General features: G+C 39.6%; 1 protein-coding gene across 1 annotated transcript in view; it reads right to left on the bottom strand.

Annotated features, from left to right (window-relative positions):
* esrrb (estrogen-related receptor beta) overlaps nt 1-21,099 on the bottom strand; it is a 65,432-nt gene that overhangs the window by 29,802 nt on the left and 14,531 nt on the right. The window contains exons 2-3 of the mRNA XM_088925532.1: nt 15,853-16,262; nt 3,250-3,366 (exon numbers count right to left, since the gene is read on the bottom strand). Coding sequence (XP_088781658.1) covers nt 3,250-3,366; nt 15,853-16,262 — 527 coding nt within the window. The remainder of the gene's footprint in view (nt 1-3,249; nt 3,367-15,852; nt 16,263-21,099) is intronic.

Here is a 21,099-nt window from a genome sequence, read left to right as displayed (position 1 = left end):
AGTGGTGAAAGTCCAGCAGGAAAGGGGTGTTTATTTTCCATGACACTGACGGCAGCACACATGAATGCAGCTACCACTGCCGATGTCATCGTTTTCCAGACTCAGCTTCCTTCGAGTTTCTTTAAGAGTCTGAACTGGGCAGGCGGCAGCTGATGTGAAATAAATTTGACCTTTGAGTCAAACAAGAGGAGTTAGTCCTCTACATTCATATTGCAGAAGTCTGCATTTCTCTTCACTGCGCTTATCTGTGGGGTTTTTTACCCTCTAACTTTAAAACAGCTGCCTAACCTCTGAAAATTTAAAACAAAATCACACCATAACCATAGTTTTGAAAATGTACTCAATATTTTGGCAATTCACCTATTAAATCAAGAATTTTGAATTTAAATATTGAGGTTAGTGATATCAAATTAATTAATCTTCCTTTTTCTTGAATGGAGTTACAGAATCCTTGATACTTTCTGGATTGCTCTTAAAACCTTAATCTCTTAAATTCTGTGTAAATAGAGAGAAGAGAAAGAGGTGCCTCAGAAGTTCCACAGACAGGATGGAAGAATTGTTTCTCAAAAAGTAGAACTGATTTCTTTGACATTGCAGATAAGGCCTGCTTCAGAGACGAAGGCTCAAAATATATAAGGCTGTAATATTTGTAGGACAATGGTTTGTTGTCGTTAAATTTGTTAGTTTTGCTGGCCAGACACCAATACAAGAGTCTGAGTTAATCATAAAGCAGGTACAAAACAGAAACATATAACAATATGCAAAGCTTTGCTATATACAGTAGGAAGAAGTCAAATGCTTCCTTTCACATCACTTTTTAAAGTTTCCTTTGCAAATGAACAACACAAAACTCCTCTCCCTTTTAAAACACTATGTACTGTTGATAAGTGCAGTGTCTTTGTGCGTTTCAAAGAAATTAACTCTATCTTCCATCTCACTTAAACATACGAACATTTGTCTCCTCCCTTTTTTGCCCTGACACTTGTGATTCATTTATGGCCATTCCTACCTATTCTCTGGGCTTTTTATTCCTCCAGATAATATATTTGCATTAATATTTCATTAGGTAGTAATGTGATTACTTGCTCATTCTGCTACTGGCTTTTAACATGCGGCTTGCTTTATGGAGATTCCGTTACCATTCAGGGAATCATATGGATTGGTTGTTAAAGACCTGATCTGGGATTAGGAACAGCTGAACTGCAGGACTGTTTTTTTTTCTTTCTATGTACATTGTTCTTCCATTTCATCCATCGCGCTAGTAAATCCTCAGATAGGATATTGTGTTCAGTTTTGGTCACTTATATGCAAAAAATATATTGCTGTTTTGGAATCAGTTTAGAGATAAAATATCATATACATTCTTGGGCTTAAAGAAAGAGACAAGACAGATGAACAGATTACACTACGAGAGAACCTGCCTCAAGTACTCAAACTCCTCTAAGGAGTCAACAGTCAATCCTATGGACTTCCTCAGAATTAACAGGGTAACGCCAGCTGGAAGTCACAAGTGGAAACTACAGGAAAGTGCATTTAAAACTGACAACGGGAGGAACTTTGTACATGAGTAATTGTGGGTGTCTCTAACAAGCTACCCACGTTGTTATGGAGGAAACCCATGTTTCTATTAAGGAACGGCTGGATGATATCCTCAACTCCGACACTAAAAGTCAAACTAGCCAGATGAGACAAATATTCTTCCTCTTGTTTGTGAAAATGATTATATTCATTTTTATGTCTTTTAACCCAGCAGAACAAATCGTTATAAATTACCCTGCAGCACTAAATCCTCACTTTTGATTGAGGCAGATAGTTACTGGTTTCACTTGGCTACTTTATTTCAATCCAAATCGTATAACCCTGATCATCACTATTGGAAAAAAATATCAAACAAAACATTCGGTCACAGCTGCGTGACTGTCATATTTGTAAGAATGGCGGGAGGTTTATTTTGAAAAACAACTTTTTTGGCAAAGTCCCAACGGCAGAGATGATGGTTTTTAAGTCAGTTGCAGCCTTCAAACGGCTGATAATGGAGGTGAAAAAAACTGAAAGTGAAAGTTTGGATAATCTGTAAATAAGGTGGTTACTCACCAATACAGAACCATTTCACAGTACTAAGAGGTATGCAGCCATACTTAAACTCTGGGAAATGAGTTACAGTGGAAGAACTTTAACCAAAAAGCAGAACGTCTTTAATGTGGAAGCAAATAATTCCTAAATCCCACCATTTTAAGGTAAGAAAATGAAAGATTCTGGATGCTCAATGAAATTCTTCTTCAATCCAAGTTTGTGTGTGGTATTGTAATGCTCAGAACGCTGCCAGACACCAAGGCCAAGAGGCTGTTTTTGGACAGCGCAGGAGAACAACAATAAATGTTCCCTTGAAGAGGGAGGCCTTACCCACGGGGGTGTTAAATAAACATGTTTCATTTCCCCGAAAGCCACATGTTTCACATTATTCATGTGTTTTTCTTTTCTAGACCAACAAGTCAGAAAACAGTTAAATAAAAATCCCATTAATGTGCAGAGCCAGGTAAAGTAATTCCCCGAGTTGCTGCAGTGCTGAGCTCTCGAGGGGAGCTGAGAGAAACTGAGCTGAAAAAATCCATTGGCAGCATGTTTAATTGTCACTGAATTCCCAGTGGCCTGACTTTAAAAAACCATCCACAGGAAGAGAGCAGAGATGTTCGGAAAACATTTAGCAGATCAATATGCATAGAGAGCTGAGACCCACTCCAGTGTGCACTGAGGGACTCGGGTTATTTTTTTCCAGTCGGAATACTGTTACACTTCTATTAGTCAGACACAAGGATCGACCTATTCAGCATTTTTTTTTTGTCCCTACCAACTGCTCATTGTTTACTGCTGTCTTACAGGGCTGAAACTCACTTGTGTTTTCCAATCTGTGGCCAACATTCCTCTCACTTTGGCAAGGCACCATGAATGTGCCACTAGGGCACATTTTTGAGATGACATCACACAGCCTTGTCTTCGCGAATGGGAGTCTTTGATCTGATGTGAAAACTTTTTTTTTCCCTCCAGCCGCACGCAAAAGCGAAGATCATGAAACGTGATTCGTGATACCAAACCTAGCGAGTTTCAGCGGGCAGGGAAACGGCTTCATCTGCCAGGACAGCGATCACCCGCCCAGCTCTCTCTCCCGGAAATAATACACTGCTTGTTTCAGGAATCAGTATGACAGAGAGGAGAAAACAGAGAGATAAAAAGAGCAGAATGTAGCCTTACCTTCTTTCAGCATCCCCACTTTGAGACACTTCATGAAACGACAGGCCTGACAAGACTTACGTCTTCTTTTTGTGATCTCACATTCATTCGTGGCGGGACAGCTGTATTCTATGTTACCTGCCAGAAGAAGAAGATTTGATGACCTGAACTGACTACTTCTGGATAATAATGATTAATAATTTCCACATTATTACTGCAATTACTCACTGGCACTTATTAGTAATAATGATTGTTTCCCTGGCATTCTAAAATCAATACTAATTTAACAGTAAATTAATATTCTAAAAAATGAACAAATCATGATGGTACTATAATTTATATTCAGCTCTAATGTGGGCAAATGTACATTATGTGTGCCACTGTCCGTGCTGAAATGTGTTAAAATGCAAAAAAATAATTAAACAAATATGTAATGTTAAAGTTCCATAATCCAAATGACCATTTGTGGGGTTTTTTTGGTGATCCTGCTGAAGTAAATTTTGCATTGCAAACACTCTTTTGTAACACACAAATGTTGTATTTTAACACTGGTTCTTCATTGACTTGATTACTGTACTTCCCACATTTTATCCACTTAGTATATCCTCCTTTTCAAAGATTATTCCCTAGAAAATAAAACGCTGACTTTTAAACATGTAAATAAAGTCACGAAGAATATACAAGCGCTGTCCGGTCAACACATTAAAAGCAAAAGCATTTGTTTTTCACACAGTTCTGCAATGTACGTATTCATGTGCTTTGAAAACAACAATGAAAAAAAATCAGACCTAATAAGCACTTTTGCTTAGTTGTCAATGCAGAATAGCACATGCAGCTTAACTAGCACAGATATGGCAAAAAGAAAAATGACTCAAGCATGAACTTTTTGATTGTAGGAACATTTTTATAAAATTCTCTAGCCAAGGATTCTATTGTCTTAGTAAGTACGGTGAACAGAATGTCTGATTTAGTTTACACCTGCAACATTTACCCACCCACCTGCTGTCTCTCTTGTTATTTATGAATGCCTCTGCACTGCTCGGGCACTGGCCCTTTGCATCTCCTTGCTATTTTTTTTCCCGTAAGGCTGCACATGTTTTATAGAAACTGCTGATTTTGCTATTATGCAACTGTATTAAAACTGACGAAGGCCTTTGGAGGTCTTTCATTTAAGTTCATTGACTGAAAACAAATGAGATCTTTTCAAAAGTTTTTTTTCTTTTTAGTTTTGCTATGATGCAACTGTTTGGCGCAGTTACATGCCCTGATTTCTGGATTTCTGCGCTCTAGGTTAACAAGCATGAATAGGAGGCTGAGGTACACAGGTGAAACATGATGCCGTGTTCTTGGGAACCGTGGAGACACAATTTTTAACTCCTCTTAGAAAGTCTGACTGAGCCTCTTGGGAAGGACTAAATGGAAGCAAACCCTGGTTCTGCCAACCAAGATCTGAAACAGAGACAGATAAGAAAGCACTTTGTGTGTGTGTACGTGTGTCAACATCTGCCTATATAATTACTTTGATGTAGACTGTGCGGTCCATGATAGTAGAATCTAAGACAAATAGAGATATAGGAGAGATGCATGTTTTTAATTTACTTTAGATGAAACTTTAAACGCGGATCTGTTCCATTCCAGAGGGTTATGACTCTGAAAGTCCGACATTCAACTAGACATACTTAAATAAACACTTCACTCTGGCCTTCATTGATAATGTCTGTTCAGGCATCCAGGTGTGTGCATGTCTTAACTGTGAGGGCGGTTTCGCAGCTCTGTGGATGAGCTTCTCCAGTGGCAGCACCAAGATGCCCCAGGATCAGATCTCTAAGTAACTCAGACATACGCGGAGCCTGCATGTAAAGGCTGGAGTCAGCTCTGCTGTCATTTTCACGTGTGCAGTGGTGCAATTTAAGATGATGCTTCTGGAGCCAGAGGATCATGTCTTACTGATCGCACAATGTCGCTCTCTTTCTTCAGCAATCTGATACATCTGTCAAAGAGCCATTCTCCAGAATATGGTGACCTCCTGAGACACCCTCCTGGAACTGTGTGGAGGTACTTGCAAGACCTCAATGCAAATGTCACCCTGCGTCTGTTAAATTAGCCTAATTAATTCAGAGCATGTCTTTTCTCAGCCCACCATTCCCTAAGATCTGAATTATGTTCCTCACTTCACAGGAGATCTCCTGCTTCGATAAGCTAGCAGGGAAATGTGGACATATGGAAAACGCAGACTAAATTATTCCGAATAGAGCCTTGAAGTTGTATTTTTGCGGTTATTATTTCCATTTATTCTTCACTTCAAACACTTTAGGGGCTATATTATTGTTGTCCCAGTCTCATATGAGAACGACAAAACACAGAAGGACCTACAAAATACTCAAGCCCATGAAATGGGTTGAAAGAAACACAGCACAATGACTGTGCACACTGCGTACTTTGCATGGGAAAGTATGTAAGATGAAGGCATTTGCATCTTACCTTTGTAGTCATAGCAATAAGGGAAATTACAAAATGTAGTGAAACAGCATTAGGTTTTGCAAATACAATTTTAATTTAATAAGACTGAGCTCTCATAGGTGAATCATCCATCCATCCATGTTCTAAACTCTTTATGTGCTATGCGGTCAAGGGGGAGTCGGAGCCTTTCTTGGCACAAGGTGGGGTACACCCTGATGGGAATCCAGACACAAACACACACTCTCTCACACCAGGGCCACTTTCCCATAACCAATTAACTTGCTAGAATGTCTTTAGACTGTGGGACAAAAGTCACGTAATTGCAGGGAGAACGTAACAACTTCACACAGCTAACACCCCAGGAATTGAACCAAGGGCCCCAGCACTGCAAAGCCACTGTGCCGCCACAGGCAAGCAATTTTCCATTGTGTTTTAGGAAAGAGCGATCAAAGAAATCACACATCCAAGCACTCGGAAATCTCCAAAACTAATAGGAAAATCTACCCTGTCATGCCTAATACAGTATATGAACTAGGCATTACAGTATCATGCTCAGTGATACTGTATTGCAAACACCTTAGAAGTATACCGTATATCCGGTGCACACGGGGCTAATGGTGTTCAACCACATAGAAATACAGTAGAAGATCCTGGCAGTGTGCAAGTGGTCATGCCAGTCACAGCAGTGCCACGCACACCCGTAGGAACACCAAGGGACGTCCGTCACAAAACGAGGCTCCATGCCTTGGCTATGGGGACCAGACACATGGGCAGGGTGGCAGCAGGGTTTATCCCAAAAGATTCCTATGAACAGTGATGAAGTCTGCTAGCAGAATCTGTATGTTACTCTGTACCTATAGTGGTAGGAGCTGTGAACTCCTGCTGAATTCACATGCTAAACTCTCACCTTCATGCTGGCTTTAGCACAGATGCTTCTCCCTCCCAGTACTAAACTCCCTGATGGGGAAATGTTTATACTAAACTCCTGATAAGGAAGGAATGTTTTAAGTGCTTTCTGAGTCCTGGAGTTTCCTGAGAAAGCTACCTCAAAGACAGGAGGGGGAGGGTGTAGAGAAAAGTGTATATAAGCCGTGTAGAGCCATGTCCCCTCTGAGCAATACAACAATAAGCCTGAAATGTGTTGCTCCTTGTATGCATACAATAAGCTTGGTTTGACGACCGGACACTTCAGGCTCGAATCTCTTGGTTTCTACAGCAGAAAAGCCAGGATTGTTGGTAACATTGTCATGAAAGGAGTTGCTCAGGCTCTTTGGTATTTTCAGCACTGACCACTGCTCAGGTCCACATTTTCCATCCAGCTTTTGCTTGTCCAGAGTTCCAGTCACATTTTGCTGAGTAGTCAAATGTTTGTATTAATAAAAAAGAACTTGAACATTGTTTTGAAAGCACTTTATACCCCACATATGCTTCCTGTGTACATCATAAAGTATAGGCATATTTTTATTTTATTGCTCGTGGTTTATTTTAATTTTAATCGGGGCTTGCTTAATTAGAAAAGTTGTTTGATGATAATTCACTCAATGACACAAGATACATTTATACTCATACTTACAGAAGTTAAAGATGAGCATTTCTACAAGAACCTTATGCATTGAAAAAAATCCCTGGATTTTTTTTATTTTCTGTTGCAAATTTCTATGAAATTGTTTTAATTTTAATAAAAAAAGTATATAAAAGCAATTTTGAGTAACCTGTATACTTTATTAATTCCGATTTCCATTGTAGTCTTAATCTAGACATCATCAGCACACTCCAGAACACCAAAATGACTTTTCCTACTTTTCCTACATAGTTCTAAGAAGCTGTCATAAGAGCACATGAAAAATTAAGTGCAAGTAGTGAAATAAAGGTTACATTGCTCACAATTCTCTGACTACACTGCTGTGAAAATATCATCTTAAGACATGATGCTAGATATATTGAAGAAACATTAAAATTCCGTAAATTAAAATAGTTTCTCTCAAGATTATCATGCTGTCTAAACGTACACACCAAGAAGCCAAATCAGTGGAAGGAGTTTTCAATACCCCCAAAAGTTTTAATTTAATCATTTAATAGCTGTTAATTTATTTTGATTACAGTGCTGGACAGAGGAGAGGACAGACCTACACTACAGACCATGTAATAACAATCGGAGACATTTGGAGTTAGGAGCAAAAATAGATCTGTCCTGGCTGGAGAACAGCTGAAATGAATTCTGAAAATTGAATATAACGACAAGAGCCTTATGTCCGGGATCCTTTCTTTCTGGTGATTAAACGTGCAAAAGGTTCATTCAGCAAGATCAAGAAGCCATAAAGTTAAAATAAGCATAAAAGGACTGCCGCTTGACTGCTTAGCAGGGAAGTGATAGAAAAGATCATAGTAGCCCGTTAACCCTTTGAATTGCACTTTAACAGCTGCCACAGGACTCATTCAATGGTGCTTGGAAGTAGTTATTGGCCCTAATGCTACCCTGTGGAAATGTTTGGTAAAGTACGTTCTAGAGCACTGCTTAAAGGAGACTTCTGCTGCATCATTTCAATACAAGCAAAAAATCACAAATGCTTCAAAACCTTCCCTTTTTGTGACTGGGATGTTATTGGAATGTCAGCCCATTCCTTTGCCCCTTTTCCTGAGCTTGCTTAGTAAGAATATGCAGGCTCAGGTGCTGGGCCACAAGGAAACGATGTGCGAGAACAGAATACAACACAAACTAAAACAGACAAAAATTGCAGAATTTTCATAGTCACATCATTTAATTCCTAAATTAAAATAGCCTTAAGTGAGCTTGTTTGTCAAAACCCTCAGACCACAAAAGAGAAAGAACTATTTTGCCTTTCGTAGATTAGTGGCTAATTAAAGTACCTCGATATTAATCTCCAACAAAGCCAGAAAAATAACTTCTGTGCTTTTCCTAGCCTCTGATGTGAGACCTTAAAAACATAGTGATAAGGTGCAATACTGATACAGATTTTTTGACTGTGCCCTTCCATCACTCCTCTCCAAGTTCTGTAATTATATTAACTCTACTAGACAGATCAAATCAAAAGTCCACATACATTAAAAAATTAGAAACACAGCCCATATATGGGTTGCACGTCATATTAATTCAGACACTTCTCAAAGGAATTGCTGTAAATGAAGATGTGAAAGTCCAAACATGAGCCCAATTTGCCTGTTTCAGTGCTTTAGAAGTTTAGTAAGTTCTGTATGTGCCTTTCCTATTACATTGTTACAAGCAATCCATTTGCTCTCCACTGTGTGTTCCAGACTGTTCCTCAATGTGAGCTTCGGACAGTAAAATCAACTGGCACACACTTCTACAGTATATGTTGAGGCTGATAGTTTTATTTCTCTATTGCAATACAGTAAATCCTTATGAAACACCAGTTATAACACAGAAAACCTCTCTCGGTTTGTGGTTATTAAAAATTTTTTCTTATAACCCATTGTCCATAGACGTATATCTGAACAATTGACGTAAAAGCACAATAATAAGATATAAAGTCTTCTAGATGTAAACACATAAAAAACAAAAAAATAAAGTGATCCTTGATCACCTGATGCCAACCATGGTCCCACAGATACTCTTTTAGCCTTCCATATGGTGTCTGCATGCTCTTATACTGTAGTCACACACTCATGGGTTACACTTCCATCCTTTTAGCCCAGCTCCACACATTCCTACACACAAGAACAGCTGGCAACACTGTAACACTGTAGCCAGCAGCCATATCACCCTGCAACTCACAACTGGCAACCCACTGAAGCTAAGCAGGTGTGAGCCTGTTCAGTACATGGATAGGAGACCTCCTGGGAAAAACTAAGGTTGCTGCTGGAAGAGGTGTTAGTGGGGCCAGCAGGGGGCACTCACCCTGCCCCGCAGTCTATGTGGGTCCTAGTGCCCCAGTATAGTGACGGGGACACTATACTGCAAAAAGGTGCCGTTCTTCGGATGAGACGTAAAACCGAGGTCCTGACTCTCTGTGGTCATTAAAAATCCCAGGGCGTTTCTCGAAAAGAGTAGGGGTGCAACCCCGGCGTCCTGGCCAAATGTCCCATTGGCCCTTACCAATCATGGCCTCCTAATAATCCCTATGAATTGGCTTCATTACTCTGCTCTCCTCCCTACTGAGAGCTGATGTGTGAGGAGCGTTCTGGTGCACTATGGTTGCCGTCGCATCATCCAGGTGGGGCTGCACATTTCATGGTGGTGGAGGGGATCCCCATTAACTGTAAAGAGCTTTGAGTGGAGTGACCAATACAGTGCTACATAAATGTAAGCAATAATAATTAAAACTAAAGAATAGCAAATTCCTTCTGTAAACCCTTTGAAACCTGGGATATATTCACAGATCATTCATTTCATACAATGTAGAAAAGTGTGAATATTTGCTCTAGCAATCAACTGATTTGTTGTATGACTGACACATAAAGTATCATCTGGCTTCATAAAGAAAATCTTACAAAGTCTAAGTAACTGGGGAATCCATGTTGGCAATTAAAAAAAAACGTTACTTTTCCGAAGTATTTCTTAATGGAGATTTTTGGATATGGTTCAACTTAAAAGTGAGTGAATTGTTTGTTTTTGAAATGTCTGCAATTTTTTGCAAAAAAAAAACATTATTTGGCAGTAAAAGACTCACCTTCTAAGATATTAATTATACTGTTATGACTTTCACTGGCATCAGATCATTCTCTTTTAATATCTAGTTATTTCACTGTGCAAATCAACTTGTCCTGTAATCAACAAACTAGTTTTAAAAACGTTTTTAAATCTATATGGGTCTGAAAAGTTTTCTTGCAAAATCAGCTGTTATTTTTTTCTTTCATTTTTAAATATATAATAATATGTTCTGATTGATGTAATTAATAGCCAATCAAAGTTATGACCACTAGAAAGATTTACAATATAAAGTACAAAGGATTACATTGTATGCCCTATATCCAAATCAACCTAAAAAATAATTTGTTTTGTAAACTCTTATTATGTTGACATATTTCAAGAGGCAGTCATGAAAGAACATTGTTTTGTTTCTTGTCTTTATAAAGGGTTAAAGAGTGACTGAAATCACAATAGTAAGTTTATCTCCAGTAGTAAAGGTTATGTTGTTAAACCAATAAAAGAATTAGAGAGGCAGAAAAAAAGACTTTCTTCTTGATATTTATCTGTCTCAATTTGTTTTATGGATTCTCAGGATCTGTGCCAGGGAGTTGCAGAGAGTCAGTTCTTGTAAGTAAATTACGGTAAAATGGCAGGTATTTCTCATCAAAATCTAAACCGACTTTTACAGGATACTGTCAAGGCCTGTTATTTCTAATGAAAAAAAGAAGTGCATTTGGAAAAGTTTAGGTTTTTAGGAAAACTAATTTGACACCCGGATTAGATATCAAGGGGAAAAACCAGAGCCCAGCCACTGATTTGTGTTTGTGATAGGTAGAGCACAAGAGGTGAGGAATGAAGGAGTAATTTTGGAGAAATGTGGTTGGGTTATTTTAAGGATGGACAATGATAAAGACTGACTTTAATCTGTGACTTGACTAATGTAACTATCTGAAGGTGTAAGTTAGGTCCAAGGGGTTCTTGGCAGATGAAAAGGTGACAGAAGATGGATTTATTAAATGGGAAAAGCATGTGAAAAGGAAAGCCCATTAAGATTTTTTCTTACTTAGGGAGACTGTAATGACAGACCCCACAGGTAGATCAGAAATAAATCACAATTAAAGAGACCTTATGAAAACAATCAATGTTAATCTCCACTAGCTTGTGCACCAGGCCACAACTGCAACACCAAAATAAGCATTTCATTTCAAAGTGTCTCTTTTAGATAGCAGAATTCCAGCAGTGTCATACAGTACATTTCCTCAGATTGCTGAAGCACATGGGATCGTGCTGAATGACAGACTTGTGACCTTTCCCATTCATTCATTTTTTAACTGCTTCATCCCGTTTTGTGGCTGTCCCGGCAAGCAATGGGCACAAGTTGGGGTACACCCTGGATGGACGCCCGTCCATCGCAGGGCACCCACAGACACAGACACAAACATGCACACAGGGCCCATTTTCCCAGAAACCAACTAACCTGCTAGTACGTCTTTGGACTGTGGGAGGAAACCCACGCAAACATGGGCAAAACATACAAACTCCACACAGACAGCACCACGGGTCCTGAATTGAACCCAGCCTGGCAAAGCTAACCACTGCGCCACTGTGCCAACCCCTGACCGTACTATCATTTCATTCAAATCATATTTTGCCACAATGAACCAATCAAGGTCCATAACTAATTAATTTTTTCTCAAGAATTGTTGTACCTTTGATATCCAATTAAAGTGCTAGTGTTGCGTCTCTAAGACCCCAGTTCCTTGGTAGTTGCTTGTAAGAAGCCTTCACTCGAAATGGAAAGTGTGAGAGAGAAAGTGAATTTACTCAATGAACATTTGAAAACTTGAATGTACAGTAGTGAGACCTTGAATATTCTAATGTGAGTTTTTCTATCTATATACAGTATGTATATTGAACAGTGTGTGGTCATGGAGAAAAACATTTTGAATGTTTTGCTTCAATGCAAACAAATGGCATTCTGATTTTTGTTACACCATCCCAGGTTTCTAAATGACTCAGATGTTGCCTCATCATAGTATACTTTCAAAATCTTTTGCATTAAGATGCAATTGCAATGTGGAACAATTCGCCGTAAGAACAAACATTAAGATTCTGTGCTTGAAAGCAACAAAATGCAATCACTGTCTTCCATCACAGCTCATTCTCCATGAATGAAATGAAATCATTAAGGAGGAATATTAGAACTTGTCGGGCTGCAAAGGACTTTTCACACTAAAGGTTTCACCGAAGTCTAATTGATTAAAATTAAGAGACAAATTAAAACCAACCTTTTTGCTGTGTTCTCATTAAGGAAGCCCTCGCACAGTTATAGCCCTTGTTAGCCTAATTATTTATTTTATTAGTCTTGTCTCTTCTATTTTTAATACAGAAAGGTTTTTCTTATAACTACATTTACTTACGGTTGCCTTTTAAAGTTTTTTTTTTCTTTCATTGGCTTTCACCTCCTAAACTATCCACATCCTTCTCACTGGGCTGAGACCCAGTTCTGATTAATATTCCATTAAGCTTTCTCCTTTGAAAGACCAGCCGGGTCCCTCTCCAATCTAAAGAAGTCTTCTTTTTTTCCTGAAATTATCCCGAGACGCGTGCCTGAGTTTCTAATTGGCAACCCTCTCCCTTGAGACAGCCCCCTCCCTCTTTTCTAATGAAAAGCCTCGTCCTTAATTACACTTTCCAAACGCTGATTGTTATTGACAAAACTCCTGTGGCTCGGACAAACGACGGCAGATTAGTCCCATTACAGGCAGCACTCCAAGAAAAAAAAGAGGGATTTCAAATTGACAATGCAAAGTGAGGAAAAAAAAGTACTCATTCAATTTTCCTTTCATGAACCTCCTCTTAACTGTTCAGCCACTTGCTCTGTTTTGACATCTTCGCCTTTTGAAATGCCTTTTTTTATGCCTGGTTTACGACTGATGTTTTTTTTTAGAAGGGGACAAAAGCTCTGTCATAAATTTATTACTGGAGGGAAAGTGTTCATCTTTTGTCAATACGTGTGTTGTCTGTTGCAGCAGGCCGTCTATGTAAACAACTGGCCTGAATTAATGCTTCTCTTTGTCTGCAATAGTACACAGCCTGTTTAAAACCAACAGTGCCATATGTGAGATCCAAAGTAAACAGCTAGAGTACTACCAGTAAAGAGCATTGCTAGAAAGCAGAACAGAACTGGAAAATGTGTCAGTACTGTTGCTTCAGTGGTTTACAGTCTTCCATCTTAGAGTTTGTGTGATTTTACATTTCATCTCAACTGTCATTCCTACTGTACATGGAGATCCTGGAAAAAAAGGATTCACTTAGCAGTAGTATCCATGGGTTGCTTATGTCGCGCCCATCCATTAAAACAGTGACAGCACTGAACCAGGTAATTACAGACCGATACGTCTTGTTACCAGTAAGGTAATGGCAATGATTAATACGACTGAACTAAAGAATCACCTATAAGGAAATCAAATCCTAGGGGATTGTCAACATTGACTTGGAAAAAGTAGGATTTGATTAGCTAATTTGTTAGATTTCTTTGAACAAGCAAAAACTGCAAGGGACACAGAACCGTTTTTAGATTTTCATATGGTTTTTGCTAAGGTTCATCACAAAAGATGAATTCTCAGGTTATAGTTGGTAGGCTTTCGAGGAAATTGGTAAACAGAAACCGAGTGTCGAAAGCGTGAGTGTTCAAACTGAGGTGGTGTAATTAGTGGAGTACCACAGGTATCTGTAAGAGGACCACTGCTTTTCCTAATTTATATTCATGATCTAGATTCCAATTGATTTAGTGAACTAGTCCAGTTTGCAGATGATACCAAATTAGGAAGAAACAGTACTGAAATGTAAACATGTTTTAGATAAAAGTCAAGACAGGGCAAACACTTGGTTATTGGAGTTTAATGTAGACAAGGGCAGGGTTTTGCATGCAGGTAGTAACAATATAAACTATCATACTGGGAAATGCTGAGCTAGATGAGGTTACTTACTGTATGTAAAGGACGTGGGGGTTTATGTCTACACACCATTTACATCTAGTCATTGTGGGGAGGGAATTAAAATGCAAAAATGGTAGGATCTATAATTTAAAGCATACAATGTAAATCAATGTTATGTTATGTTATGTTATGTTATGTTATGTTATGCTATGCTCTGTTAAAATTGAATAACACTAGTATAATTGCATAAAGACCTCATTAAGAATATTGTTTAAAATTTTGGTTACCACACTATAAAAAAGATATTGCTGCTCTGGAAGCAGTCCAGAGAAGAGCAATCAGACACATTAAGGGCATTAAGGGAATGTCCTACACTGACAGGCTGAAGGAATTGAATCTTTTAGTCATGAACGGGGACCTGATACAGATATTGAAACTGTAGGATTCAAGGCACTGACAAAGTCAGCCCAGTGGATTTCTGTAGAAGAGGAAACTACGGGGAAATGCATTTAAAACTTAGAACAGGAGTGAACTGCGTTGCTCAAATGGTTGTGGCACTGTGGAACACACTACCCTGCCATGTTGTTGAGGCTGATACCCTGGTGTCTTTCAAGAAACAGATGGATTAGATCCTTGGATCAATTGACTACTAAATACTCAAAGGGTAGACAGTCTCCCCTCTTTTCTAACTTTATTATGTTCTAAAAAATACTTTCCATTGCTGGCCTCCTTTCTTAAGAGTATCTTAGTGACTACCCTAGACTTGGAAGACTGAAAGCATGGCAAGAGAACCATTTCAGTGGGAAGCCAAAAATTCCACTTACATACAGTATATACCTATATGCATTATGCAAGCAAATCTTGATCCTCCATACTACCCAAGCTGGGCATAGTTATGTTGATGTTCAGGGGCTTTCGTCAGATGCCATAATAGCACAACAGCATGTTAGATTTATGTCGTCTGGTCGCCATGGAGAGGAGTTCCGTAAATATGGCATTTTAAGAATGTTTTTGCAATGACACAGCATTCTTTCGTTTACTAAAAAGTTATGTTTTAGACACCTCATGTCTCTTCCTGTATACAGTATACAGTAACAGGCATCATTTGGATGTCCAAAATCGCTATTTATAATGCAATGTGGTGTAGGAACTGCACTGTAGATAGGGGGAACTCATGCAAAACTTGATACCTGAAACAACCCCGTCAGCTGTTCTGCCAAGCAAGTGTAACTGCATTATAGGACCCTGTTAAACACTGGATAGCTTCAGTTGTTTGTTCACAAGCAAATGATGGGCCTACACGTCTTTGCAAAGACTGGTCTCCTGATGCATTACTGAGAAGTAGTATAGCATTATATAGGATGTCTTCTGACTGACTGTCAGTATTCAAGTCCTAAAAAGGAAACACAGAAGCTGACAATTACCTGCACCCATCCATCATCTGTTATGAGCCATTTAAAAGGTATCATTCCTTTATGAAAAAGTAACATAAAAACAGGAACAACAAATAAAAAAAAGACTGGATAGTCATATAAGTATATGCACTGAGGTAAAGAGCTGATGACTGAGTGTAATAGAAACAAATCTTGTCTCTGAAAGAGAAAATAGAAATACCTTGTATTGTCCTTTTAAAAAAGGCTTTGCAGGCCTCACAGGAGGCCACGCCATAGTGATAACCAGATGCAATATCTCCACAGACCAGGCAGAGTCTCTTGGGAATGGAGTTCAACATGTATTCGCACTTTATGGGCGAGTCCTCCATGATGGTGCTGGAGCAGTCGTCATAGCGCTTGCGGCAGGCCCCGCCCCCCAGCCCAGCGCCGGGGAACATGGGTGGGGAGTCCAGGCCATTGGAGTGGCCGTTCATGGTGCTGACATACCCCCCGCTGGCGTCAGAGTTCCCGCTGGGGCTGTGGTGGCTCACCGTGTCGATGACCGACGAGGGGCTGGAAGGCTCTGTCTTGATGTAAGACCCACAGCTGGAAGTTAGGTGCCGGTCATCAGCAGCCATTCTGTTGAGCAGCCTGCCAAACAGGAAACAGACACATCACCTGTTAGGACCTGGGTTAAAACTGAGCACTTACTCTGTTCCTAGAAGGCATGGCGCTCTGAAGATAAATACACATTTTAAATTGTATCGATCATGGTGAGCTCCAAAGCCTTCCTTCTGATACCCTTGGCTGTTCCAGGAAATGGCTGGGATCCTGATCTTCAGGATGAGATCTCTGGATCAGTTAGCTTCTAATATACCAGTACACAAACAGGCTAGATGATCCAAATGGCCTCCTGCCGTCTGCAGCCTTTCTGATGCCGGTACTATAAGTGCAACCAGTGATATTGGCCTTTACAGACAACTCTTCAGAATCTATTGACCTGGTTTGGGCTTTTATTCAAGGCAACCTACATTTAAAACAATAACTGCACCGTAAAAATAAGAAATCATAAAAAACAAATATGTGGGAGAACCATATCTGAATATGTTAACCCACTCCAAAACAAAAACCAAAACCCACTGGTTACTCATGAAGAGTCAGGAATGTTAGCCCTGTGTTGACTCAAACATACAACAGAAATGTGCCCCACATTGCAGACATACTTGAAAAAAGCCATTTACAACAAGTGGCATAAACACAAAAATCTAGATGTAAAAATTCCTCCATTGTCTTCTTTCAAAGTATCTCCACCCCCATTACCAGTTAGCGAGCTGCACTAGTCATCCTAGTGCACTTGAGTAGGTGTCCCAAGAGGATCTTATAAATAAAACCATTTCAGTTAGCAAGACAGGCTTTAAAACAATGCCTGTTCAATAGGCACAGCAAAACTAAGGCCACTTTAAATAACACTTTAAGAGGTCATACAATCCAGTTTTCTGCTTGAAATGCATACTTGAGCCTCTCTGCAACATAGAGAGAAATGCAGAGCATTAAGATATTTTTGTACCTTAATAAATATTGAAACACAGAGAGTACTTTTTAATACTGCAAGACTCCTCCCATAGGGCTGTGTGTCCCTTTGTCCCAGTGGACTTTCCTTCAGGACTGCCTGAATACAAATTCTTCTTTGAAATAACGCTCTTGTGTAATGTAATTAAGATCATTTTCATTTCCTTGTAAAATACGTTGTAGTTAATCATCTTTCATTCAATACAAGATGAAAATTGATGTCAGCACACATCCATATGAAAAATAATGACAAAGTGTATGTTTAGCAAAACTGACAGAACTTCTCTCTTCTCTCTTCAAGATGGACTGCTTTTGTAAACACATATTCAATGTGTTATAACTTTCAAGACTCAGTAGCTCATGTTTTTGCATTTTTCTACCACTCCTAAGCAATGATCTGCTGCAAAGCTACCATAAGCTCACACATACCTGTGGGGTGAAAGATTATGGAGTTGTCCAGAGAGATGCAACTGAGAGTCATGCATCTTTCTATAAATTCATAAACTACTGACCTGGCTGTAGGTAAGAACTCAACTGCTCAAGCTCTGTGTTTTCCTATTTGAAATACTGTATATTAGTGTTTCAGTCTTATTCACCAAGGGAAAAAAATCAGAGGCCTTCCATGACTTCAACGAGCTTTTTAAATCATCAGAACAGAGAATTTATTGGGAACGGAGAATGAGGGAGAACAATTCTTCAGCTTTCTTCAGTTTCCTGTACCACCTGAGTTCATCAGGCTTGGAGAACAGGACACCTGATGTCACCACACACTTGCCACCTGAAGTGCCCTTTGCACTCAGGGGCATATTCTCCCTTCAAAGCCCAGAGGAAGCTGGCCACTGGTCTACACTTGCAGGTTTGCACTCTAGATAATCCTCCCAGCACAACTGGAGTTCGGGTCTCATTGAAATTCTTTTCTGATCACGCTTCCCTGAGTGAAAAAGCTCTAGCCGGTTAAACATATCCTGAAGATTGCTTGTTTTGCTTTTGGTCCATTTTCCATTTGATTCTTATCTCACTTTTAAGCTGCAATCCAGGTCCATGTGATGTCAATGTATCAATATGCAGTTAATAGAATTTAAAGAAGTTTTTATTTATGTAATGATTGACTATTTTTCACAGGTGTTTGACAGTAGAATGCAGACCTTTCCAAGCATTTTATTTTGAGTTCCACTAGGTACTGAAAATGAAATAAAGTTCTCTGTGAAACAAGACATTGACATAATATACATATCATATGAACTGCATGGAACTGTTTTAACTGTAATTTAATGTTGAGCAAATAAGAGATACAATGTTGTATATTAAGTATAAAATGTATTTCTTATACAATTATGCATCACTTTATACGTATATCATCTTGAAAGGTAGTTACATGACTGCTGTGAAACCTAGAGAACTACTGAAGGACTTTGAAAAGGGGGCTACTCTATATTCTTTCATTTTTTGTCTGCCTTCTCGCTGTGATTTAATTGTCTGCCTATGTGACAGAAGGGTTCAGACTGACGCAGGCTGTCAGGTCAGTAGGCCAAACTTATTTTCTCACCCTGGTTTCCTGACTGAACGTAGACAGGGTCACCGTGTCACTTTAAATCTCATTCTCGGGTGTCACTCTCACTGCTCATGTATATTCATCAGAGCTCTAAATGCCCACTACCTCCGGAAATTCAGAAAAGGTTAATGTCGAAAATAAATAATAAAAACAACTGATCCCTGTTAAAACCATTGACCTTGTGGAATAAGACCTAGACCAGAATGCTCTGCTCCTTTTGCCCGTACACAGAACAGACCTGAAAGCAAACGTCTCCTTTATTAAAACCACAGCAGCAGTTTTGAATGACACAGGTATTGTGTGTTGAACCCAGACGACTGCCATCGTCTGCCTCTTATATTCATTGTAACACAGGGTGAATTGCAAAGCTTTTGGCTCTAAATCAAAATTACACCATTTTTGTACAGTAATTGGAAAAGGGGAGTATTAGCAGAAGAAAATCTAAAATGGCATAGAAGAGAGAAACGGAGAAAGCATTGAAAGTTAGCCTGCTAGAACGTAAAACCTGCAAAAAAAAATGTTGGTTACGTTCTGCTATGCCAATCAAAATTCATGCTGAGTGGTAGAGGTTATGTGCCCACAAAGCATAATGCGCAGTTTAGTTTTAATCTGATTCCACCTGGCCCTTGTAACCGCATTTCCTTCCCTAATAATATTCTGCTCTTACTGCTGCCACTGAGATTAGCTGCCCTAATGATCCTCCAGCTTGCTTGTCTTTCTTGGAGTGGGAATAGCAGAGAGCTGAATTTTATGTTCAACTTCCAAAACCTTGCATTGCTGTGTGGCTTGAGACCATTGTAAAAGTATTCTTCAATGCACTGTACTATGGTAAAAGAAGGAGGAATAGCAGTACAATGTAGGGAACTGAAGATAAAAACACAGCAACGCAAAAAGTAGACAAACTGTGGGGTACTATGACACAACAGTGATAACAAAACATGGCGTTCACTTCACTGAGAGTGAACGTGTAAAACGGAAGATGGCTGTGGTGTTGTTTTGTGCAAATCTCAGAATCCAAGCATGTATGTACAAGTGTCTTTTGTGTCTTTAGGAAAGTTTGCCACTTAATTCATTACTACTGCTATCTGAAAATCCTTGCTTATTCAGCAGCTTCATTAGATTAATACAAAAGATTTACATTGGCAAGAGAAAGAAATCCCATTTTTAACTCAGCTTGTGTTACCTGAGTTATTAAGGAGCTTAAAGTTGCTACCTGTGGCCCTGAGCACAATGAAGGCTGTTGGCATACATATCACATTTGCTGTCCTCAAGAAAACTGTCCAGGAAAACATCCGGAAGCAAAATAATATCAGAGCTCCTGAAGGGATGATCGGTTTAAAAATCCTGGGTGATTTCACAGATAAGCCAGTAGCGTTGGACTTTGCCAAGAAATTGCTAAATTAACCTCTGACAGGACTGGCTCTTCTTCAAAGCCCTCAGCCTCTCTTCAAAAACCACAGAACTGTAGGCCCCCATACCCTCCACCCCTACCTATGATGTTTTTTTTTCCCATTTTTGAATGCAACATAAAATCAAAACAAGACAACAACTGTGAAATAGAGAAAACTGATTTCTTGCGGCTCTCGTCAGGACAAGGGGCTAAAAATAGATTCTCACACCTTTCCGGACTCTCTCACAAAACGTCACTTTACATCGGTCACAGGACTAAAACGCACACAGCGGCAAGGTGCTGCTGGAGAGTCTACACTGGTAACACTAACTTTGGGCAAACTAACCAAAATCCAGTTTCCCGCAACCTTGCGTGAACTGAGGATAGGCAGCAGGCGGACCGAGAGTCCAGAGAGAAATAAATGAATTGCTGTGGAGAAACTGAGGAGCAATTGGAAATGTGGAATGGCACTGCTGCCTCCAGTTATTACTTCCACGGGTTAATAACTACCTGGGGAATTTGACGGTCTCAGCCCCATTAGCAAAAGGAGTGGGGAGTCCTTGTTTAATGATGTAAAAGAGGGTAACACTGCAGAGGAAATGCACTCCACCTGCTCCAATGGGACCCATTTTAATCTTCAGAGGAGAGGACGCCCCTAATTCTGGATTCTCCTATTCATTAGTCTTTCTCTAAATACTGGAGGGAAGAGACAGCAGAGACCTCTTTGTTATAAAATGCTCTATATGTGTAAAGCTGACAAAGATTTATGATGCCGAGATTTACAATGCCGAACAAAGAGAAAAAAATACATAAACGGGAATGGGATGCGGACGGAGAAAGGGGCCGAGCGTGCTGTTTATGCTAGCTCATCTGGAATGTGGCTGGATCGATACTCCGGTTTGCCTGGAGATGGTGCCGGATTACCACAGGCAGGACCAGCTTTTGCAAGACCCTGACAATTAAGTCACTCAGTCTCC

The sequence above is a fragment of the Atractosteus spatula genome, chromosome 9, assembly GCF_055471065.1.
Source record: "Atractosteus spatula isolate fAtrSpa1 chromosome 9, fAtrSpa1.hap1, whole genome shotgun sequence".
NCBI lineage: Eukaryota > Metazoa > Chordata > Actinopteri > Semionotiformes > Lepisosteidae > Atractosteus > Atractosteus spatula.
This window is presented reverse-complemented; position numbering and strand designations above follow the sequence as displayed.